The 25,960-nt window shown below is 42.2% G+C and overlaps 1 protein-coding gene across 3 annotated transcripts in view; it reads right to left on the bottom strand.

Moving 5' to 3' along the window:
- The window catches only part of TLCD4 (TLC domain containing 4), a 50,130-nt gene extending 34,380 nt beyond the window's left edge, over positions 1-15,750 (bottom strand). Inside the window, exons 1-2 of one of the 3 annotated variants that reach the window (XM_073356988.1) lie at positions 15,508-15,750; positions 3,171-3,336 (exon numbers count right to left, since the gene is read on the bottom strand). In XM_073356988.1, the coding sequence (XP_073213089.1) occupies positions 3,171-3,325 (155 nt within the window). In that variant the 5' untranslated portion in view covers positions 3,326-3,336; positions 15,508-15,750. Of the gene's footprint in view, positions 1-3,170; positions 3,337-5,553; positions 6,612-14,912; positions 15,085-15,507 lie in introns of those variants that run through there. The other 2 variants (XM_073356991.1, XM_073356990.1) reach the window with 2 other exon arrangements.
- Positions 15,751-25,960: the final 10,210 nt, after the last annotated feature.

Consider the following 25,960-nt stretch of genomic DNA (forward strand, 5'->3'; position numbering starts at 1 on the left):
TCTCCTTATCTGTCCTAGCTTTGTGTTCCGTCTTTTCCTGCTAGGGAATGGTTTGAGGTGGTAAAGATTGTGTCTCCCTATCATCCCAGTGGGCTAGGCTCAGAGCCCCATAAAATTGCTGTTTGCAGGCAGTCCAGGGATCCCAATATGGCCATTGTGGGGCTCCATATGGGAGAGGAGGTGGCATCCAGGATTGTCCCCACCATTTGGAGTGACCTTCCCAGGCTTCCTGCTTGTCTCTATGACTAACATGGAATGGGTTCCTATGAAGGTGGGTGGGAGAGCCCTACACCGAAATAGGAGAGGCTGACTGGACTCATTGGAGGTCCCCTTCATCTTCCATTGAACTATGAGGAGGAAGAGTTCCAGCTGAAAACGGTGCAAGGAGTCAGGCAGTACTGGTGACAAGCGGGTCTCGGTGCCAAAAGGCATTTGGTGCCCATGATCAGCAGCAACTCCTGTTCCTCTGCTACAGTCAACTCCTTCAAGTACCTATCTTTTTGAGGTACCAAATAAAGCATTGGTACCAATGTGATGATCGCTCTCTAAGTGGACAGTACCAAGGGTTTGGATTGCTCTGACAAGGACACAGACAGAGGCAGATGCTTCAACTTACAGTATACCAAAGGACCTGTCATGGGGCAGTACAGGAGGTAGGGTTGTGTACAGTAGTACAGCTGGAGGAATGTCTCTCCTTGCCATCTCTGACATGCCCACATGGTACTAAAGCTTGCTTGGAGCTGAGTTTGCTCTTAGAAGAGCTATGGAGTTTCCTGGCTCCACTGGTACTGCCAGGGTAGCCTGAATGGTACTGGGCAGAGAGGTTGATGATCCTGAGACCATTGACCCAGTGGGAGATCGAGATCTTTTAGGAAGAGACTCCCTGCAAGGTGAGTTGGAGTTCCTCTTCCTGGGGCTTCTGGAGGTCTCAGAAGCCTTCCCTTTTCTGGGGGAGTGATGAACTGAGGTTGACAGGACACTGGATGTGTCTGGAGACTGATGTACTAGAGGGGGAAGTCTCCTGACCTGCCTCTGAAGCAGAGAAAAGAGAACATGCCATCATAAGCCTCAGCTTGATCTTCCAGTTCTTCCTCACCCTGAATTTAAGGGTGAAACAGAAGTTACGCTCCAGTGGGACATACAAGTCTTCCAGGCAGTAAACACACTTGGAGTGGTCATTGCTAGCCGGGATGGTCTACTGACAAATGAGGCACCATTTAAAAAGAGGTGGACGTGCCCTCCCCAGGAAAGCAAACCTCCTGAAAGGAAGGAGGAAAAAAAATGTAAAAACTAAACTAGACAGCTATACTAAGTTAAGACAATAAAATTTTAATAAATGAGGCACACTCAAGGTGGACATGCTAGAGCTCCATCTCAGGCTAAGGTGGATGAAAAGGAACTAAGGGTGATTCACCTGTCCAGCTTGATGTAGCCTCAGTGTGGAGCATGAGGTCATGTAGGGTGCATTGACAAGTCGAATGGAAATTTCCAATCGAAGGCATATGTGCATGTAAGCAGAGTCAGAATGAGCTCTACCCTGACATCTGGTGGTGAGCTGTGGAAAAGGACTTCAGGGGCTGATCTCGTTTGCCTGGGCACACCCACTCTGCCTAGCATGATGGGACTGCTTGCTCAAATGGTCACTTTGGCTTCTGTGCGATTCTCAGTCTTTGTTATAGGGGCAGGAGTAATAAAGTGTTGTTATCCTGGTTATGTGAATCAAGGATAGTAGAACTGTACTTGGCATTTTATGGTGGAGGGACTCGCCCTCAACTAAGTAGCACTCGCTAGGCAAGGGACATGGGTTCCAAAGCCCAGTGAATTGAGAGAGGCTGGCAATAAGTATTTGGGGCCCACACTACCAGGTACAAACACCACTTTGACCCCCTCCTCTCCCCACTGTGTAACAGAGCTAATTTTGACTCCATAAGGAGTCTTGTTACATGCTGCAGAGCTGAAATCACTGATACCTAGGTATAAACATTAGACCTACTTTGAACTAGTGGTTGAGTGCACCAGCACTGAGGCTGCCCTACTAACATAGCTCTCAGTGATTTTAGCTGTTAAGTGTGAGGGGAGGGGGCTGAAGACATATTGGTGAGCAGCCAGCAGGTAGTGAAGACTGCAGCAGAATCCCATGGAGAGTTGTGGCAATTGGCTGTCGACCCAAGGAGTGGAGCATGTAAGATGCCCCCAAACCTCCCCCTACTTCCACCCAGGCTGGGAGGTGAACTCTGGAGCTGCACTGACCAAGGACAGAAACTGTGGGTGGGGTGACTTTTGGGTTGCTGGACTTAAGACCCTGAGGGGAAAAGGACACTGTCAAACTTACTTGGGGGTGGGTCTTTTGCACATGGTTTGTGTTATGAATCCTGTTTGTGGTGTTTCCCCAACATAATGAACATTGTTTTCCTCCTTTATTAAAAGGCTTTTGCTACACTCAGACTCTGTGCTTGCGACAGGGAAAGCATTGCCTCTTAGAGGCACCCGGGGGGGGGGGAGGTGGTATGTAATTGTCCCAGGTCCCTGGGTGGGGCTCAAGCTTGTTTTGCATTGTGTTATTTAAAAAGGAACCCCTAGATACTAAACCTGGCCCTTGTTGCTGCCAACACTGACCGGCAGAAGGGTTACATGCACATGAAGCACAGCACCCATAAGATGGACACTATTCAAAGAAAGATGACCTCTTACATACACATTCCTTCTTTGAACTCCTTAAAGCCAGATGTAATCCAGCATTTACAGTAAACTGGAGGAAATTTTGCTTAGATCTTCTCATATGTTTTGGGAGATGCAGGGAGGAAAGAAAAAAAAGACCTTCTAGTCTCTTCCCTTTTCTAAACTGCATTACAATGAAGAAACATTCTAAATTCATTAAATATTGCTTCTCACCTTAGCCTTTCATTGCTTTTTAAACTTTTAATTCAAACTTCATCCTGTATTCTTTTAAAAGGCATTTATGATCTACAGGAGCATTTGTAATGTCATCTGTTCAAACAAACCCAGAAGCCTGAATTCAGAATCTGTCAGGTGCCATAGAAATTTTTGGTTTAACATGTATTTTCATACTTTTTACATCCTCAGTTATATGCGGTTATATATTTGGGAGCTTAAAAACTGCTAAATTTCTGAATCAATTCATCATTTGTATTTCATTTTAAACACTTTACCTTGAATTCCATTCAATCTTCCTTTTTTGGCTGAGATTATTAAAAGCAGGAGTTATTCTTGTTGATGCCCAAGAACTTAGAACATGGAACAGAAGCTGAAATATGGTAAAACTGGCAACAGCAATGCCAGTAATCAGTGCGTTGAAGGTAGCCATTATTCTTCAGCCTGTTAATTGGAATGGCAGAATTATTGTCTCAGTCCAGACATTGATTAAACTATTTTGTTTAAGTAGCTGCAAAAAGAATTTTCAGCCTCCAAGATAGTATTTTAAGTAGAAACAAAAATAAAATATAGTGCTACACAGAACACAATAACCTTCAGATGTAAAACAGTGATATATTAAGCAGCCATTTGAGTTGCCCTATTAAATAGTGAAAGGTGCAGACTGAACACAGAGGGGAAAGGGGAGGAGAGGTGGGGAAGAAGTGCAAACAATGTTTTGGACATTCTTAGATATTTTCTAGACAGACATTGCAGACAAAGGCTCCAGTTATGAAACTATTATTTCAGAACCATTCGACTTCAATAGAAGTTACAGGGATTTGCAAAACTAAATTCCCATACACCATGGTGGGGGAGGGGGGGGAAGAGGGAGAAGAAAACACACACCCCCCCAACTAGATGTTCCATACTGAACTCCATTTACATTCCTGTATCCCAAAAATAATCCAACCCTTTCACAAGGGAAGCCAAACAAAAGACAGGATAACTCATAGTAATTAAAGGATTTAAATACGTTCAAAGGCAATATTCAACTGTCTTAAGAGACCAGTGCATAGAAATAGCTTTTAAGTGTATTTTGAAGACCTTAAGTCTAATTAAGACACAGCTGCTTAACCAAGACTGACTAATATTTCACACATGGTAATAATGGTCTAACAGTCAGCATCTTTTTCTAGAATGTCCTAGGAATCTTTTTTTTAAGAATAGAAAGGGGGGGTGGAGGGAGAAGAAAATGCCCACACCACCTTCTCTCTGTTCCCCTGGAGCTGGCAATAGCCAATTGGAATTATTTGCATACACTCCAGCTGCAGTCAGTGTGTTAGGTGTACATATACTAACTGGTGGAAGCAGTAGTTGGGCCTGTTTGCTGAATGTGTGAAATACTTTGAGGTGCGTGACAGAGCTCTGATCATGCATGAAGAGATCTGTATCTTGCTCCTTTATGTGAAGACTGGGAAGAGGTGCATACTTCAGCAGGCATTATGAATAATTTCTATGCAGAATTATGTAAGTTATTACAAGAGGTATCGTCAGCAGTGAGGTGGAATATGAAATGATTCTTACGATGGCTAAGTAGAGTGTAGGTTGAGATGTTATCCTGTGTAAGAGGTATAAAAGGCTGTGAAGCAATTCTTAAATTGTACATGTGTGGTATTCTTTCTGGGGAGTTGACCAAGTGTGTGAGCCTATGCCAAGATCTGGAACCTCCTGAATTTTATAGTGCCACAGGCCAGCATGAGGTATTGCTCAAAGAGAATAGAGGGAAGGTGGCATAGACAACTTTTAAACAAACCTTTAATAGTGTTAGATGGAATCCTGTGGGTGAGAGTGAATGTGTTGTAAAAAAGAGGGGAAGAGAAACTGTGGGGTTTGCAGAATAAAGTTATTAACGGAGTATATTGGTACACTGCTAAAAGTCAGCAGAGTTAAGGTTGCATGGGCACCTTAACTGTACATTTCATGTTTCAGAAATTTGAGTTTTGCTCAACTAGCATTCTGCAAGGATATGACATACCACCAAGTAATCTTCACTCTGCATTAACGTAGTTTGACAAAGAATTTTAGCTTTTTGAACAGGCAAAGATAAGTTGTTGGTAGGAATTAATAGTCAGTCATTTAGGCAGTTGTACATATCAAGCCAGCAAGGCCTAACCACCCCAGCCACAAAGGCCCCACCAGCCCCGCTTTGACACATCCACAACCATACCACTGACCCATTCACTGCATTTCCCCCTCCAACCTGGCCCCCTTCCCACTACTGCACCCTGGCCCTCACAAACAAGCAGGGATACTCCCGGATATCCCAACATTTCTATTGCTGTTACTTCCCACCTCTAACCTCTACCCCCAACAGCATGGCTCCCCTGGAGTACTGGAGGGAAGATCTGTTCTAGTGGACTGGCATTCCTGGCCATGTTTCAGAAGAATTGGAAGGTGAAGTGCTGGGCACTGCCACACAAGAGATAAAACTGTCTGTATTTAGGAACAAAAACCTTATGTCTGAGAAAAAGATCCTCTGATCCCAGTCCAACGGATGTACCTTATCTCCAAGAAACAGCGAGGCGACAGAGCTTGTAATGTTTCTATGGCAAACAGTACACATTTTCCAGTCATCCATGAACCCTCCAATTTCCCAATTAATGTTCTTCCAACACTTACTACTAGCTTTCACATTGCCCCGTAGTCATTAGTCAGATGCTCAGATAGAGGGAAAAAAACTTTCACAGCTCTCAGACACCAATCTCTGATGTGGTCCAAATCTTTTCATACTTTGTCCGACGTGTACACCAGGAATATGGTCCAGATCATTTCCATCCAAGTAAACCACCACAATGTCCGACAGATCACCACCTCTTCATCACCAGCTAGATGCTATAGAGTGGGCAAGACTTGATGCCGACACAAGCCATCTCTCTCCACCAAAATCAGCAATCCCTTGTTATGGTGTACTCCTTGCTCTCATTCAAACTTCTGCAACATCATGATCCAGGAATCGCCCAGAATCTATGCAGTAGGAAGCCTGGCAGCACGCACATTTATTCACCCTCAGAAGTCCAGGTGCCTGTGCTTCAGTTCCAAGCTTCCATGCTATGTGTCTTGGAGAGGAAAAACAAAAAACCCCCCCACACAGATCTGCCCCAAGATCAGAAAGTAGCCACTTGCTGCCCTTGACCCTGCCCCTCCCCGGGGCTAGTAAAATACAGGTTTTCCCAAACAACCAGTTCAAGGCTTGCCTACCACCCATCCTCATTTCCTGCCCTTCTCTGCAGCCACAACTCCTCTCCCTGTCCCCATTCTTTTGTCTGTCATACACAGATATTTGTCTCTGGCTTTTCCCCAGCCAACAAAAATTTTGGTTAGACTATTCTGCTGTCTTCACAGTCAACCTCCCCACAAAATAAACACACATGATATAATAGACAACTTGCAGCAAGCCACATGAGTTGTTAAGCCTTTATTGCACAGCTATACAAAGGCCTGAACTAGAAACATCAGTGGCAGGTTGTTCACCGGGGGAAATTGCATTGGCACATTCCCTTGTACTTCCAAGGGAAGCATGAAATGGCTCTGTAGAAACCCTCTTGTTTTTTTTCTTGACTGGAGCATTTGCACTGTAATCCTTCCAGACTGCACATCTGTGCAAGTGAAAAAATTCTTTAAAAACCATTCACAGGTGGATCCCCCAGAGACTTAGTGAGTGCCATGCACTGCCCTGGGTTTAAAATAAACCACACACACACACTAACCAACTGAGTTTGGCCTAGATCACAGCAATAGTTTGATCTCATCCAGTCATTAGTGCCTTTCAGTTTAACAGTACAACACAAGGCAGAAGGAGGAAAACTTTGGGGGCGGGGTGGGGGGAGGAGGGGGAATGCCTTTAACTCAGGAATCCAAATGACCCCATACTTGGATCACTAATGATACCCTGCACCCTGAGGCACACCAAATTTTAAAGCAATCGCTTGGATTTTAGAGCGCTTACAGGAGTCAAGCTTTAAAGCACATAAAATGGTGAGAAGAGAAGCACTAGCCTTTTTTCCTGTATTTGTGCATGTGCACTATAAAAAAAGTACTTTCTTAAATATTGTTCTCAATTTGAGTAACCCAAAGATTTAGTGGGTGTCATGTGCTACCTTGGGTAAAATTCAACAGCCATTTTGACCCCCAGATCTCTAGCTCTGCACAAAAATACTCACCTAGAAATTTTTTTGAAAAATGGCAATTTTGGCTGTTTGTATCTCCACAACCCCTAGATCAAGTGACCCCATATTTGGATCACTATTCTTACTCTGCATCCTCCTAAGGCACACCAAATTTCAAAGGAATCCAACTGAGCATGTTGATTTTGGAAGACTTCAAAAAGTCAAACTTTAGTGGTGCTGCTGCACCACTACATCTACACTTCAAACTGGGGTGTGATTCCCATCTTGAGGACACATCTGTCCTAACCCGATGGAGCTAGTGCGCTAAAAATAGAGTGTAGCCATAGCTGTGCAAGCAACAGGAGGGGTTACTCACCCAACATATCTATCCAAGACAGTAGGCACATATTAAGGGCAACTAGCCCACCGTGGTGCAGAGGCTACAGACCTATCACAGGTATGTCTCAGAGAGGGGAGTCTGATTCCCAGCTTGAAGTGTAGATGTACTTCATGATGTACAAAACAAGTCAAAATGTGAAGGAAATTGGTTCAGTAATTCTGAAGCTATGAGCAGTTGATTTTAAAGTGGAGTGCCCCAGTGATAGAGACTTCCCAATGTTCTAATGTAGTGATCCCCAAACTTTTTCCATTGAGCCCCTGCCCCTTACCCATAATGGAACCTGTCTGAGCTTCCCCCTTGGAAGCTGTGGTCAGGAGCAAAGCTGTGAGCCAAGGCTAGAGCTGCAGCTGGATCTGTGGCTGGGAGCAGGGCCGTGGCTGGGAGCCCGAGCTGCAGATGGGGGTGGGGGCAGGGCCAGGACAAGAGCAGTGCTCCCTCCCCACCCCCTGGACATTTCTCCAAGCTGCCTAAGGGGATACACCCCACAGTTAAAACAGTGGTGCCCAAATGCCTGTTCGCTCTCAGATGAGACACAAATAATCCTATTTATTTATTTCTAATTCAAATATGTTGACATATTTCAAAATATTATGAACCAATTTTCCTCAAACTTAATTTAGCCTTTATTAGAATAACCTTATCTCAGAGATGCTTTTTCCTATGTGGTACCCTCTATTGTAACAGTTACTGTACTTGCAGTGTAAGGGAGCATATTTGCATGCAGACAGCACCCCAAAGTATGTAACTTCTCCCAAATGGAAATGGCTCATGAAGTAATTTGTGAGTAAGTCAGGTTGTGTGTTTTTGGAGAAAAATGCATGCATGCAACAGCAACACTAGTTGCCTGTTTACTTTTTTCCAGTGCTAAAGAGACCCTTTGTTTTGTTTAAATGAACTTGCACTGCGGTCATTTCTCTGGGGATTGCGCCAGGCCAAAAGGTTGTATAACTAGTACATTAAAAGTTGCTCTTCGATAGCACCACTGCTCAAACATTTACAGATATTAATGAATTAAGCCTCAGTACCCGGCAAGATTAGTGCCATTATCCCCATTTTGCAAATGAAGAAATAAAGGCTCAGAAAAGTTAAGTGCCTAGAATGCACTTGGATCCTGTGGCATAAATGTGGGTCTAGTAGTTGAGATGCCTGGGGCCAGATCTTCAATTGGTGTACCTGGGCACAGAGCCTTCAAAATAAAAGGAGCTATAACAGTTTTCACCAGCTGAAAATGTGGCCCTATGTTCTAATCCTGCTTCTGCGGTTGACTTGGTGAGGGGTCGGGGGGGGAGGGAGAGAAGGACATGACAATCATTTAATCTGTCTCAATTACTCCACCTGGAAAATGGGTGATAACATTTACAGGACTAGAAAAAAAATTCACCTGACATCTTAGCATGACCCCCCACACACACCCCATATATCCTGTCCCACCATGCTTCTCCAGAGTGATGCACCCAAAGTCATATCCTCTACAATATATAGAAATTAAACAGTTGTGTACTGTATTTAATTGTAACACTGCCAATCAACTTTCCATTCACACATTTTAAAATATGTAACTTACTACTAGGGCTGGTAGAGTAGCAGAAAATATATTTTTCTATTATTCAGTGCATTTTCACTGGTGTTCAAGTAATATAGTCACCATCTACACTGTTGGTAAAATACAAAAAACCAAATTTTTGGAATAAGTTATTTTATGAATACTAATGACAATGTACTTTTCAAATATTACTGAACAGGCACTTACTACTACTACCTTGCTTTTGTTGTACCTTCACTGTCTTGTATCCTTCATTCTTTCCTTTAAAATTTCTCATCTCTCCTACATTTTGTCACTGCTTTCCTGTTCCACTTCTCCATGCAGAAATCTCTTACTCCATGTTTATACTACTATGCAATTCACATCCAACACACAACCTTGCATGCATACCCACCCTAATATATATATATAGGGTTTCTACAGACACTCAAAAGAGCAAGGGTTCTCAAACTGGGGGTTGTGACCCCTCAGGGGGTCACTAGCTGCACCTTCCACTCCCAAACTCTGCTTTGCCTCCAGTATTTATAATAAATTTCAGTATAAAAAAGTGTTTAATTTATAAAGGGAGGGGTCACTCAGAGGCTTCCTGTGTAAAGGGGGTCACCAGTACAAAAGTTTGAGAACCACCGTAATAAAGGACTAAACCTACTAGCCAAAGTCATATATGAGATGCTTGTCTACACTGTCTAGGGGACAAAACCAAACTGAGGTGCAAAACAGGAGGGTGCTTAACTTTCATTGCCTTCTACCTGATGAATGTGAACCTTTTCAGCACCTTTTGCTGCTGCAAGTCAGAAGTTGGCTCTCTCTCTCTCTCTCACCACCCCCCAAAGCTCCCCATGTGCTGTGAAAGTTGGTGGAGAATCACTGCCCTTCTATACTCCAGAAACCTAGCTGCTGCAAAGGGGGGGGGAGGGTGACTCAATGTATTATTCATCCTCTCCCCAGCCTCCATTTTGGGTCCTCCCCCGTAGTGAATAGTTTCAAGTGATTACCTAAGCTATTGCTCAGAGCTTTCCTCAAGAAGCCAGAGAGTAAAAATTGATCTCATTGTCAGTTTCACTGTTACCCATGGGGTTCTGAAAAGGAGAAATAAAACTCTAAAGATTCTGGTTGAGAGTTTTCAGCTCAGCATAATGGCTATAGGATTTGATTTTATTTTAAATTAAAGCTTAGATTCTCCAAAAGTTAGACACTCAAGAAAATTTCCTACGCATCCCAGGGGAGTGAATTTTTCAAGCACTAGATATTTGCTTACTTAATTAGGCCTCACAACCACTCTATGAAGTATTTGCAAGCTGCTATATACCTACAATGTATTAAGGTCAGTCTCTCCCAGCCCTATCGTAATTTCCCCAAAGAGCATTGTGGCTTCTGGGAAAACATCTACTCTTTTAGAAGATCCTAAACTTCCTAGAGCAGAGGTTCCCAAACTTTTTTTAAAATGTGCCTGTTTGGAGATTTGTGTCCCATGTGTGCCCCTGGTCCAGGTGACAAGGCTCCACAGTCTGAAAGTCTCTGTTCTACAGTGATTAATGTAAAGCACTTCATAACATTGGCAAGTCTTTGAATCTATTGAAAAATGTATATTTTGGCAATTTTTAATACACACTTTAAATTCTACTGAACAGGAAAAAATCAGTAGTGTTTATGGTACATTCAACACCCCCCATCTAAGTCTTAGATAAAGCAGAAACCAAAACAGCAAGTCATACTGTGCACTTTTTAAAAAATTGGTTGAGCACTACAGAACCATTTTTTTCTTAGTCTCTGACATCAACAAACAGTCTGAACAAAATCCAGGTAGCCACATGCTCAAATTTTCCTATTGAAACAAAATATTCAAAGTTTGTTTTTTTTTAAACAATCAGGAAAAGCTGAGTGGATTTGCTGACAACTACCTCCCTCTCCAAAAAAGGTCTATACCATCGGGCAAAGGATGAAGTATGGACAATTTCATACTGAAGTATTTGTTTGATGAACTTGTGAGCTTAAGGACATGCAAGTTTGTCTGTGCAGAACATCAAGGTTCCAGAGCTCAGTTTTGAAGAATTAATACCCAAGAGAAAAAGTGAAACAATTTAACTCCTAACATACATGAAGTAAAGAAGCTGAATTACCTGCGGAAGCCAGTTTTCCAGAGAAAAGCAGCAAACACACTGTACATTTACAATAGCTTCTTCACTTTCAACTAGTACATTACAATAAATAGTTCTGCAGGGCCCATTCCTATTGATCTCATGTATGTAATAATATACTCCCAACTATTTATGCTGTGTTTTGTACAAATATTGATGTTGCACTTATTAATGGAGAAAATCCATTTTTGCTTACTTACTTTTTGTAGCACCAGACATGCATATAAAATCAAGGAAATCCCTGGTGCTATCTACTTATATGTAATATCTTGAAACAAACATTCATTGCAAGAGGATATTTAAGAAGTCTACAAAATAAACCCTCTTTCAAAACAGTCTCTAGAAGGAATTCTACCCCTGCCTCCAATCCCCCCCCCATTCTGTAGCATGATTCTCACAGGTATTAGCCATCCAGAGCTCCTGCTGATTTTTAATAGAAATCATAGGTAAACACCATCACTGGAAAAAAAAATCAGGCCACATACAGTTGCTAAAAATCTGCACCTACATGAAAATTTTGCTTCCCTATGGCTACAGTCTGGTCTGTTAGAAAGCCACAAAGCAATTAACTGTGCAAAATTCTCCTCAGACTTTTTTTTTTTAAATGGACAAGAAATTCTTGTCTCGGTACAACCATTATTATAGAAAGGGGAAAGCAAGTAAGTTTTATTCTTGGTCTGGTAAGCATTCATGACAATTTTGCCAGACTGAGTTCAAGAGCTAGTTTTACATAGGTTCTCCCAAAAGACTTTTGTACATACTGAAATTAAAATCTAGGAGCTAACTTGGAATTCCACTTGAGCAAGCTGAAAACTCAAATTTTAACTCAATAAATTTTATTTTAACTCAAATAAAATAAAGGAGTTGAGTGTGTATGTACTTTCATAGAGCAGTTCAACCATAAAAATATTCATATGAGCAAAAATTTAATCTTTTAAGTGAGGGGGTTAAGTTAGCCCTAATTGTGTATCTTGTTTAATTTAGTAACTTTTACTAAACATGGCTTTTTAAACAGAGGATTATATTGACAAAGAGGACATAGGCGCTTCAATCCAACAAGTGCAACAGGCATCCACCACTTGCTACCATCTAATCTTGTAGGCACCTAAATTTTCTCTACTAGTGAAGTCTACTCAGTGCCTAAATTTCTGCCTATGCTCATGTGCAAAGCTGCCTAAGTCCTGGTGACACCAAGCTACTCAGCCCCTAACTCACTCCTAAGCCCTGGCACGATTTACAAACTAGGTGTTCCCCTGCTATCTGATAGGCATGCTCAGAACACAATGGACCTGCACAAAAGATAAGGAGGTGTAGATCTCCTATCTAATAGCTCCATGATGATGCTGTTAGTGTAGTATGACATACTGTTCAGAATCATTAATTATCTGATGTAATGCTTCCACTTAAGAAGCAATCAGTTGCATACATACAAAATGGGAAATGAGAGCCTAGGAAGGAATATTGCAAAAAGGGATCTGGGGGGTCATAGTGGATCACAAGATATTTATGAGACAACAGTGTAACTCTGTTGCAAAAAAAGAAAACATTCTGGAATGTATTCATAGGAGTGTTGTAAGCAAGATATGAGAAGTAATTCTTTCACTCTACTCCATGCTGATTAGGCCTCAGCTGGAATATTGTGTCCACTTCTGGGTGCTACATTTTAGGAAATTTGTGGACAAATTGGAGAAAGTCCAGAGAAGAGCAACAAAAATAATTAAAGGCAGGGCTTTGGAGCTGTGCTCTGGTTCCGCTCCAGCTCCAGGCAAAAACCTGCAGCTCCACTGCTCCGGAGCTGCTCCACGCTCCAGCTCTGGGCTCCGCTCCAAAGCCCTGATTAAAGATCTAGAAAACATGACCTATAAGGGAAGATTGAAAAAATTGGGTTTGGTTAGTCTGGAGAAGAGAAGACTGAGAGGGGACATGGTAACAATACATAAAAGGTTGTTAAAAGGAGGAAGGAGAAAAATTGTTCTCTTTAACCTGTGAGGGTAGAACAAGAAGCAATGGGCTTAAATTGCAGCAAGGGTAGTTTAGGTTGGACATCAGGAACAAACTTCCTAACAGGCACATTTGTTAATCACTGGAATAAATTGCCTAGGGAGATAAAAATCTCCCATGATGGAGATGCCACAAAGAGCAGGTTAGACAAACGTCTGTCAGGGATGGTCTAGAGAATACTTAGTCCTGCCATGAGTACAGGGGACTAGACTAGATCGGTGGTTCTCAACCAGGGATCTGTGTACCCTGGGGTACAGAGAGGTCTTCCAGGGGGGTACATCAACTCATCTAGGTATTTGCCTGGTTTTACAACAGGTTACATAGAAAGCACTAGCAAAGTCAGTACAAACTAAAATTTCATAGAGACAATGACTTGTTTATACTTCTCTATACACTGAAATGTAAATATTATTTACATTCCTATTAATATGATAAAAATGAGAATGTATGCAATTTTCTGTAATAATGTGCTGTGACACCTGTGTCTTTTTAGGTCTGATTTTGTAAGCAAGTAGTTTTTAAGCGAGGTGAAGCTTTGGGGTATGCAAGACAAATCAGACTCCTGAAAGAGTAATACAGTAAGAGTACAGTAATCTGAAAAGGTTGAGAGCCACTGGACTAGATGACTTCTCAAGGTCCCTTTCAGTCCTATGATTCTATGAACATTTTATTTTATAAACCGTCTTGCTTCAATCATCATAATAGCTGGACAAGTGACAACAGACTGGATAAAAATGTTCAAAACTTTTTTCCCCCTAGTGAAAAATGCATATTTGGCTCAACTGAAACATTTTTCAAATTCATGTTGAATTCAAATTGTTTTGAATAAAAACACTGAAAAAGCTAAATGCTTTGCATCAACATTTTTGAAACAAAATGTTTCACTTTTCTAATTTGAAATTGCTTTTCCTTTCAAAAGTTTGGTTCAATTAAAAAAACCCTAAACTAAACATTTCATTTTGAGTCAAATGAAAGATTTGTAGGACCCTAAACAAAATCTGACATTTTCAGTTCCACAGCTGAATTAGAAAAAAAAGCAAAAACAAAACAATAAGTAGTTATTTGCATAGCTCTAGATGATAAATACAGATTGCCCACAGCACAAGCAGCCTCCTTCCTGTTATAACTCAGTCATTCATTCCTAATGACAACTTGTATTCAAACAACTAAAATGCTTAAAAGCAATGTGTTTTGTACCCTGCTCTGAAACTGCAGAGATTAGTCATCCCCCTACCAAAAAACAAACTGCAAGGTGAATTACTTTTTGCAAATTATATCACTTATCAAAAAAAGCTTTTTTTCTTCAAAGCTTTCAGATACATCAAGAGTCTTTAGTAGGAAAGAGCTATTTTTAATAAAATTCCCACTTTTCCTCTCTAACTTAAAAAAACCAAAAAACATATGGGTACTGTTAGTTCAGGAAGATAAGTTTCTAAAAATCAGAAAGATTAATAAAACATTTCCTGAAATTTCAGTTTCGGAGTATTAGGTGGGTGGAGGAGAAGGGAGAAGAAAATAAATCAATTAAACCTATTTTGTAATTTGTTGAGATGCGAACATTTGCAATGTTCAACAATCAAACACTGCGATACTCGCTAGCAGAGAAAAGCCAGACAGTAAACAAACTGGAAATAAAATGTAATTACAAGTATTATTTCTTTGTCCAAGAGGACAGATATTCAAACACACCAAAAGTTAACATTACATTAGTATTTACAAAGTTCAGTTTAAATAACAAACAATCTAAGACGGGAAATAAGGACATCGGATTTTAAAACAGTATTTTGAACCTGAAAGTGTCCCTTTAAAAGCATTAGTTTCTTCAGTGCAGCATTTCAGGGAGGCTGGACCAGTTTCACAGCATTATAGCGGTAGCATATTGTAGAGACAGGACTTGATGCAATTTGACAGCAACCCCGCGGTTCTAGTGAGCAAAACCTGGAGCTGCAGTACCAGCTGTCTCCCCCAACTCCAGCTTTCATTTCCCCTCTCCCTGCTAGGACTACACAACCTCCCCTCCCCCGCGCCACCATTCCCACTGACCCGCTCCCTCCCGGGGCTGCACAGCCGCCCCCTTTCCCCATTAACCCTCGCCCTGCTGGGGCAGAACCCCCCGCCCCCTGTCCCGTTCACCCCAGACCCTCTGATACACTGCCCCGAGCCCTCGCTCCCGGCAGGCAGGCAGGGCGAGAGGATTAATGGGAACCTGCCCGCCGCCTGCCCCTCACACGGAGCGGGGCGCCCGGCCGCTCCCGGTTCCACAGCCCCTGAGTACCCCGCCCCGCCCCCACCCGAGGCGGGCCGGACGTTTCCCTGTGGCGAGCAGCCGGCGCTCCCTCCGGAAGGCTGCGGGCACTGCCCCACCCGAGCCCCGCGCACCCCTACCTGGGGTGGGAGGGCAGGCGGGGGCTAGTGTGGCCGCAGCACCTCCCCCATCCCTGCCGGGAGAGCCCTTCGCTGCTTGCCACACGCAGGATGCTCCGGGGGCAGCGGGTGGCGACAGCTCCGAGGGCTCCTCCGACAAGCCACTCACTGCGGGATCGGGTTACGGCAGCCTCGGCCTTAAAGGGGCCGAGCCTCCGCCACCTGCGAGGGATGCTGCTGCCCGTAAGTGCCGGGGCTGGGTGCACTGAGGTGGAGCTAGCGGCCTCCGCACGCACACGGTGCCCCGTGGGGATGGGGTCTGGGGGAGGTGGGCGGATCGAGCGCCCCGTCTCCACCCCGTGGAGATGGGATTCAGGATTTGGGGGGGCAAGTCGGGGTGACTGCCTCCTCGCCCACCCGCAGAGGCCCCTGATGCTAGGATGTGGGGGGCCTTCCCAGTTGGCTCCCAGCCTCCACCCTTCTGAGATTTCGAGACCCTAGGCACGAAGTATCGAATGTCTGATGTTTGGTTTTAAGGGCTGCTACGATACGAGATATTAACAGGACAGCACAAGAATTAACGTTTGAGATTTTAACTACAAAGCAGTCAGACACAGCTGAAGTTATAGGTTCCACAGCAAACAATTTAGTATCTTCCGTGCAGGACAAAGTGTGTGTATGTATAAACACACACACACCGGGGATATTCTAAAGAAACTCAGCCTTGATTTTCTGAAGTCTCAATTGTACCATTGCATTAAAATAAATGCAAAAGCTATCTAACGAGACAACGATCAAAATAAACGTAATCTACAAGAAATATGTAATAAAGCAAAAATAGGCGCAGCTCATAATATGTGCCTATCCAGATCTCAACTCCGGCACTTGGTTAAATAATTACTGTACCTAGGAATAGACAGTGGATGGAGACCAGCGCTCCATCTAGTTCAGTAACATGTCTTTGTCACGAATACCAGAGAGAAACACTACAATAGGAACTTCTAAAATCTGCCCAAAGTTTCTTCCTTAACGCACATCAATGCACCATACCAAATGCCACCTATGGCTATGTTGGTATGGAAATAATTCTGATCGCAAGAGACCCGGATCTACACAGATTTTATAGTTTAGGGGCAGACAGCAACATTAGATCATTCACACACCATATATGTCAGACTAAGTTACCAACAGAATTTGGCCCACTATACTTGTCAAGGTACAGTTTATATAGCTGAATATTCTCATTGTCTAGAAGAAATCATTTGCTGATTTTATTGTCTGAGGTCTAGATGTACATTCATGCATGCCTCAGTACAGTGTGAAAAATACCATAAAACAAAGCGCCAACTCATCCAAAGGAACAGGTGCATTAGCACAATTACCCTTGGACTTTCTCCACAAGACTACAGGAATAGAAGGGATTTCATTTTAGGGCCAATCCTGCAGGACTTACTCAGAGTTATAACTGAAGTCAAACAGAATGCTGCATGAGTAAATACTGTAGATAGATCCCAAACCTGCAGTTTTACAGTAGAAACTCAGAGTTACGCTCACCTCATGAATAGAGATAGTTCATGACTCTGAAATGTTGGTAACTCTGAGTAAAATGTTTGGTTGTTCTTTCAAAACCCTACAACTGAACATTGACTTAATACAGCTTTGAAACTGTACTATGCAGTGGGAAAATGCTGATTCCCTTTATTTTTTTTAAATTAATTAATTTAAATTTAACAGTACTGTATTGTATCAGCTGGGGGCAGGGGGTCTCTACTGCTGCCTGATTGTGTGCATCTGGTTCCAAATGGTGTGTGGGGTTCACTGGTCGGTTTGTAACTCTGGTGTTGGAAACTCAGCTTCTACAGTAATATTCAAATTATAAACAGAGGAAAAACAATGGAAACAGTTATAAGCACGTAGGTTTGTCGTGTGTGAAGTATGGAAATTCCATTTCACTAAGGATTGAATTTTTTTTTAAATTTGGCTTCATTTCAAATTGGAACAAAAAACTCAAATTTTGAAATTCTCCACAAAAGAAATTTTAAAAAATTGTTCCATATCAGTTGAAATATTTCATTGACTTTAACCTTTTAATGTTCTAATAGAAAATAGAAAATTCAAAACAAAAAGTTGGTTAAAAACAAAAAATCAAAATGTTTTGTTCTAAAGCATATTCCAACTAGTTTAGAAATCCAAAGGAAGATGTAAATATTCATAAAGAAATATTTTGTAATAAAAAGATGTAAATAATGGATTGGTATATACTAAACAGAGCTGGTCAGAAAAACTCAATTGAAAATGTAGTTCTGTCAAAATGGAAACACTTTACAAAACCATATTGATTTTGCAGAAATTTCATTTAACAGAAAAAACTAGGGAGGAAAGGTCCAACAACTTCCCATTTCAACATAGTTGGAATAAAATATTGTTTTCATTTTGAAATTATTTTCATTTTTTAATTTTGTTGTAGCATGACAGGTACTCACCGCCAGCACCCCCTGCTGGTGATCCAGGAATTAGCTCAGTTCCAGCTTTGGAGCTCCTCCTGCTGACTGGTGTCTTCCTACCAATGCTTGTTTCCTCCTGATTTCCACCACTTATAGCACTTCAGGCCCCACATCCCTCCCAGACACCAGTGCCCCTTACCTTGGGGTGCTGCTCCACAGCAGTGCCCCCACACTCTGGTTCTCCCTTTCCCAGGAACCCCAATCTTCTAAGACCACTTCGCCCCAGTGACCCACTACCAGGCCTAATCTAACCCCTTCCCTCAGGGGCAAACTGCAGTCCGAAGTGGTCACTCATCATTAGCAAGGGGGTTTGGACCTGCTTCCTTTCCAGCCCCAGCTGCCTCCCTGTAGCCCTAGTACCTCCCCTGGCCTTTAGCAAGGCCTTAGCCTGGGGGGTCCCTAGCTCTGCCTGCCCTTCCCCAGTACTGCTCTGTCTCAGGTACCCTGCTTGCTGGCCTAGTCCTCTCTACTTCTCAGCAAGAGCCTTCTCTCACTCCCTCAACCTGCCCTTTTATCAGGGTCAGCTGGACCCTAGTTGGGTGTGGCCACACCTGTGACTGTTTACCCAACCAGCCTCCCCAGGCTGCTTTTAACCCCTTCCTAACCAGAGCGGGGTGACAACCCCACTACATTTGTATTATATTTAAAAAGTCAAAATCCAAGCAAAACCATTTTGTCAAAATTAAACATTCTGATCTAAACAACTTTTTTTAAAAAATTTTCTTTCATGGAGAATTATGAAATTTTCAGGTTTTGTTACTATTCAAAATGAAGCTAAAATTCAAAATTCTTTGCAAAATGGAATTTCCATCGTCTGCACAGTTCTTATACTAGGAATATATTTTGTAATAAAAACAATAATTTAATCCCTCCCTTTAAACACACACACACACACACACAACATTCAGGGTATCCCACCCTAAAGAGACATTCAGATAGTGCCAAATTCATCAACAGGGTTTGGAGAATAGCCATTGCCTTTAATAAAGTAATTTGCAGGGTCCTGTAGCCTCATTCTGATCCTTGTCATAAATGCTGGTATTCACATTTGTGATGATTTATGGTGCCAAAATATTTATCCTGGAATTGGGTAATGTGTGTCTGAGCTACTGGAAGATGCTATGTTGCTGCTTCCACAGATTTTACTATGTCTGTTTTTGTGCCCTTATCCTATACACTGCATAATTAAGTCTCAAACAACAAATTTTAAAATCACTTTTTAAGTTGTTATTCTTTATTAAGGGTTCTGTATGTAAGATCTTGTTTTTTCCTCCCTCCATATTCCCTACTCCTATGTTGCTTTGTATGCTCTTCCCTCAAACTATGTGACATAGGTAAATCAAAAACCGCATACTCCACTTTCCCTATTCTGCCTCTTTATACAGTACCATTAGTCTCAGGACAGAAAACAAGCTATTTTCCTTGTTTACAGGCCCATCTTTACAGGCATTAAGGAGGCAAAACAACCATTGAAGTCTGTATGAGTTTTACCTGAATAAGGACTGCATGGTGGAATCATAAAGTACTTCCAGGAAGAAACACACTACAGAAGTGCTAAGATAATTTTTCTTCACTATTCCAACAGAGAGCAGCCCATCTACATTATTCAGCAGAAGACCACCAAACCCTCAACATTTCCTTCACCGTACTCCTTCCCCTCCTCAAAGCTGTGAAGGCTGCCTTCTTTCTCGATAAAGAACTGGTCTTCAGAATTCTGGAAGGCTTTGAAGTGACAGTTAAGACTGTAACTGTCATTGTCAGAGCTGACAGCTATTCAGGTTGTCTGTGGGCCCTACGACTAGGGAGAAGGCTTTTCAGATCAGGATTCTACTTCCTGGAAGTTGTAGACTGTCAGGATAGCCCTTGTCCTGTCATTCAGGAGTTACAGAGCTAGAATACAGCAAGGGCATCAGAGATTGGATTTACTTCCAGCCTCTAGATCCTTCTCCCAGCTGAAAGTGATTTTCAGTGGGGCACTATACACGTTAAATATTTAGGGCCAAATTCTGCTCTCATATGATCAGCTGCAATTCCCATTAAAGACAGTGCGAAAGATTGGTTCATTAGTGGAAAACCATTCTATGCATTCACAATACACATTTTTCAAAGACTTACAGCTTTGTTATTTCAGAACCAAAATTCTTTACCTCTGAGGCACTGCTCTTCAGGGATGGTTAAATCCGTATTGAGTTTGCTGTGTTAAAAAGTAAGGCATTTGTGAATCATTCAACTGCATTTGAAAATGGTTCCAGTTATGAGAAACTCTTGTTTTATGTTCATCTTACTGAGAAACAATCTAACAGAATTTTACCCAGCTTTCCACACAATATGCAAAATTACTTTTGGTCCAAGAACAAGAATGAGAAGTTTCATTCTAGAGAGAATTTTTTCAATAAACTATCATACAAATAAAAAACAAGAGTTTATAATGAGTGGGGTGCTGTAGTTTACAGAGTCAGAATTTGTTGTATGCCTAAGTAGAGTTCCTGGGTCTCACTGTCAGCAGCAGGAACCACTTCCCAAAAATCAGTAGGGCATGTAGGCAGAAATTTCATGAGGATGGAAAAGCACATAAAAGGTAGAACCTGAGTCTCCTGTCACAATGGTGTGGATCCGAAGTAACTCCAATGAAGCCAATGGAGTTACAGTGGTGTAAGTGAGAAGAGAACCACACTCATAGTTTGGAAGCTGCTTAGGCCCCCAGTGGAGTCCGCTCATAAATCTCTGGCAGGTAACTATGGGCAGCTAATATCACAGCAGCAGTTGATCCAGATAAACCAAGGGACAAAGGAAGAAGAGATGGCATGGGAAGGAGCTGAATTTGATATTGGTTGTAAATCCCATGTTGGTGGAGGCAGCAGAGGGAATGAGGAGAAGAAAAAAAGGGGGAGGCCTTAAAAAAATACTTCTGTAGAAAAAAATCCAACCTTCATGCCTTTTTTAATATGGCCCTTATGCTTGGGATAGACTCCCAGTTAATGGTTGCCAAGTTTCTTCTCTTCACCAAAAGTTTAAAAATTCTCCAGTTCCATAGGCCTGAATGCTTCATGACATGATCCCATTCTATGCTCTACCAAGTCAGACTTTAGGCTACAAGGTCTGTAGAATATTAATCTTATGTTTTCAGCACAGTTCACCTAGACCAGTGGCTCTCAACCTTTCCAGACTACTGTCCCCGTTTCAGAAGTCTGATTTATCTTGCGTACACCCAAATTTCACCTCACTTAAAAACTACTTGCTTACAAAATGAGACATAAAAATACAGAAGTGTCACAGCACACTATTACTGAAAAACTGCTTATTTTCTAATTTTTACCATATAATTATCAAATAAGTAATTTAGAATATAAATATTATACTTACATTTCAGTGTATAGGGCAGTATAAACAAGTCACTGTCTGTATGAAATTTTAGTTTGTACTGACTTTGTAGCCTGGTGTAAAACTAGGCAAATATTTAGATGAGCTGATGTTCCCCGGAAGACCTCTGCATACTTCCAGGGGTCGACATACCCCTGGTTGAGAACCACTCACCTAGGCCATGTATATGTATGGTGCCACATAGTAATACAATAAGCATTTCAGTGTCCAAAGAAGCTACACCATTCATTACTTTGTTCCTTCTTCACTGCATTTTTCCGCCTCCCCTCCCTTGATTTATCGTCTTTGATCAGACAAGTGGGGCTCTCCTGTGCTTCTGCCACCTCCCATTGCCTGAAATAATTTTTCTGGTATCAATGCTTCCTGTCAGTAAGTGACCAAAAGTGCTGTTTCTGGCAAGATGTACTCTTGGTCCCTAACCTTTTTCTCTGACTGAGCATCACCGCTTCATAGACTCACAGACTCATAGATTTTAAGGCCAGAAGGGACAATCATGGTCATCTAGTCTGAACTCCTGTAGGCCACAGAACTTCACCCATCGACTCCTACAACAGGCCTTTTGGCTGAGTTACTGAAATCTTCAAATCTTGATGTAAATACTTCAAGTTACAGAGAATCCACCATTTATTCTAGTTCAAATAGCAAGTGATCCATGCCACATGCTGCAGAGGAAGGCGAAACCCCCCCAGGATCTCTGCCAATCTGCTCTGGGAGGAAATTTATTCCTGACTCCAAATATGGCAACCAGTGAGACCTTGAACATGTGGGCAAGACCCATCAGGTAGACACCTGGGAACTAAGAGTCCTCCCCCTCTAGTGTGCCCTCACCAGACATTGGAAATATTTGCCAATAAAAGGCTTAAAACAAGTTAGGTTTTTTGCCCCCACTACTCCCCTTGGAAAGCTGTTCCAGAACTTCACTCCTTCAGTGGTCTCATTTCAAGTCTAAACTTATTGATGGCCAGTTTATATCAATTTGTTCTTAAGCATTGGTGCTTAACTTAAGTAACTTCTCTCCCACCCTGGTGTTTATTCCCCTGACATATTTATAGAGGGCAATGGTATCTCCCCTCATCCTTTGTTTGTTAGGCCAAGCTCCTTAAGTCTCCTCTCATAAGGTAGATTCTCCATTCCTCTGATCATCCTAGTAGTAGCCCTTCTCTGCACCTGGTCCTGTTTGAATTCAACTTTCTAAAACATGGGAAACTAGAATTGCACACAGTATTCCAGATGAGGTCTCATCAGTGCTTTGTATAATGGTAAGAATACTTTCCTACCTCTACTGGAAATGCTTTGCGTGATGCATCCTAGGACTGCATTAGCCATGGCTACATCACATTTGTGGCTTATAGTCATCCTGTGATTTACCAATACATCCAGGTCTTTCTCTTCCTCTATTGCGTCCAACTGATTATCCCCAGTTTATAGCAAAAATTCTTGTTGTTAGTCCCTAAGTGCATGACCTTGCACTTTGTACTACTAAATTTCATCCCATTTTTATTACTCCAGTTTTTAAGGTAGTCCAAATGTCTTTGTATGATATTCTAGTCCTCCTCCATACTGGCAATGCCTCCCAACTTTGTATCATCCACAAATTTTATTAGCATATTCCCACTTTTTGTGCCAAGGTCATTAATGAAAATGTTAAATAACATCGGTCCCAAGACTGATCCTTGAGGAACTCCACTAGTATCATCCCTTCAGCCAGACAGTTCACCTTTCAGCATGACCCTCTGCAGTTGTCACTTTAACCAGCTCTGTATCCATCTTGTGATTTTTATATTAATTCCTATCTTCTCCAACTTAACTAATAATTTATAATGGAACTATATCAAATGCTTTACTGAAGTCCAGGTGGATTAGGTCTACTGCATTTCCTTTGTCTAGAAAATCAGTTATCTCCTCAAAGAGATCAGGCTGACCTGGCACGATTTACCTTTTGTAAAACCATGCTGTATTTTATCCCAATTACCATTTACCACTGTGTCTTTAATAACTCTTTCACAATTTGTTCTAAGACCTTGCATACAGCTAAGATGAAACTAATGGACCTGTAGTTTCCTGGATCACTTTTTCCCCCTTTTTTAAACATATTTTATTTGCAATTCTCCAGTCATAGAGTACACCCTCTGAATTGATGGTTCATTAAAAATCCCTGCTATTAGGCGTGCAATTTCCATGTGCCAGTTCCTTTAATATTCTTGGATGGAGGTTATCTGAGCCCCCCAATTTGGTCCCATTAACCTGTTTTGAGTTTGGCTTCCACCTTGGATATGGTAATTTCTACTTCATATCCTTGTTCCCATTGGCCACCCTGCCATTTGCCCCAAGCTCTTCATTATCCTTATTGAAAAGTGGCAAAGTATTCATTTAGGTGCTGGGCTACACCTAGGTTATTTTTAATATCTACCTCATCCTCAGTGTATAGTGGTTCCACTTCTTTCCTTGTTTTCTTTTTATTTATATGACTAAAGAATCTTTTACTAGTGGTTTTAATTTCCTTTGCAAGGTCCAACTTTGCTTGGCTTTTGGCAGTTCTCACTTTTTTCCCTATGCTTTCTGACCTCTAAGAGGTGGCGTTCCTTGCTGATCCATTCCTTCTTTCATTCCTTGTATGTTTTCTGCTTTCTCTTAATCACCTGTTTGAGATGCTTGTTCAGATTGCAGTTTAGTCTGTAACCCTGCCCTACAAACTGTTTCCTTTTGCTTGGGATGTAGTCTTCAGCTAGCTTCTGCAACTTTAACTTTAAAGTAATTCCAAGCTTCCTCCATATGAAGATTCTTGACTTCTTCAGTCCAGTCTACATCCCTAATACCCTTAATTTTTTAAAGTTTGCACTTTTGAAATTAAGGAACCTAATTGCAGACCTTTTTTGTTTTTCCTTCCATTGAGTTTAAGATGAATTAACTCATGATCATTCAAACCAAGATTGTCCTCTACAACTAGTTCTTCTATGAGGTCCTTCTTACTTTACCAATACCAAACCTAAAATGACACCGCCTCTTGTTGGTGTGGTGACTATTTGGTAAAGAAATCAGTTTGCTACAATATCCAGGAATATCTAAGCCCTACCATTATTAGTAGCACTTTTTGCCCAATCTATATCTGGGAAATTAAAGTCTCCCATAATCACACAATTCCCAATAGTATTTATTTCATTACAAATATTAAAGAGGTCTCGAACCATATCCAAATCAGATGTTGGCGGTGCAACAAATTCCAAGCGCTATCTGAGTCAAGTGTCTGTTGCCTTTCTTCCCCAAAGTGATTTTGGCCCACACATATTCAGTTTTATCCATTCCATCACTTCTAATTTTTTAAAATCTACCTCATCATTAATATATAATGCTACTGCAACACCTTCCCCTATATTTCTGCCTTTCCTAAACAGCACATACTCTTCAATACTTATATTCCAGTCATGACAACTCTTCCACCAGTTTCTGTTATCCGTCGAATATCTGGTTTCACTTCCTGCACCAGTAGTTCTAGTTCCTTCATTCTGCTACCAAGATTCTTTCCATCGGTGCACAGACATTTTAATTACTTCTTCTTGGCTTAACCCACATTCCTCATCTGGTTAGATACAGTCATTTCACTGACAGCATTGCCTACCTGACTGTTACTGTCAGTGGTATTATCTTTCCTCTTGTTGTCCATTCTCCATTGCTCTATCCTCTTTTACTTGATTCTCCCCCATCCCTGTCAATATCAAAATCTGGTTTGGAAATTACATGAGCATCTCCCAACCATCTCCCCTGAATTTCTAGTTTAAAGCTCTTTTAGTCAGTTGTGTCACCTCCATCCCAGAGGTCTATTTCTCCCCCTACTCAAGTAGAGTCCATCCCATGAGAACAGTCCTCTGTCCAAGAATGCTTCAGAGTGGTCAAACAGAGCCCTCATTGCAGAACCATTACCTCAGCCATCTATTGATCATCATAATCTTGTTTCGCCTTTGCTCTCCTCCTCTAGGAGGTAAAAGATCACCTGAACCTCCATTTCTTTAAGATAGGGTTGCCAACTTTCTACTCACAAAAACCAAACACCATTGCTCCGCCCCTCCTCTTAGGCCCTGCCCATACCCCACCCTTCAATGAGGCCCACCCCCTGCTCACTCCATTCCCCCCGCTTCTGTCGCTCGTTCTCCCCAATCTCACTCACTCATTCATTTTCACCGGGCTGGCTCAGGGGGCTGGGTGCGGGAGGGGGGTGAGGGCTCCAACTGGGGGTGTGGGCTCTGGGGTGGGGCCAGAGATGAGGGGTTTGGGATGCAGGAAGGGGCTCTGGGCTGGGGGGTGATACCAAGGGGTTCGGAGTATGGGAGGGAGCTCTGGGCTGAGGCAGGAGGTTGGGGTGCAGGGTGTGTGTGAGGGCTCTGACTGCGGGTGTAGGAGGGTGCTCCAGGCTGGGACCGAGGGGCTAGGAGTATGGGAGGGGGCTCTGGGCTGAGGCAAGGGGTTGGGGTGTGGGAGGGGGTACGGTCTCTGATCCACCTCCTGCACTCCAAATCCCTCATCCCCAGCCCGGAGCTCCCTACCTTCTTTTCTCCATTTATCTCCTGCCCCATGATCTCTTTCCCCTACTTACT

Source organism: Lepidochelys kempii, chromosome 8 (assembly GCF_965140265.1).
Source record: "Lepidochelys kempii isolate rLepKem1 chromosome 8, rLepKem1.hap2, whole genome shotgun sequence".
Classification (NCBI taxonomy): Eukaryota; Metazoa; Chordata; order Testudines; family Cheloniidae; genus Lepidochelys; species Lepidochelys kempii.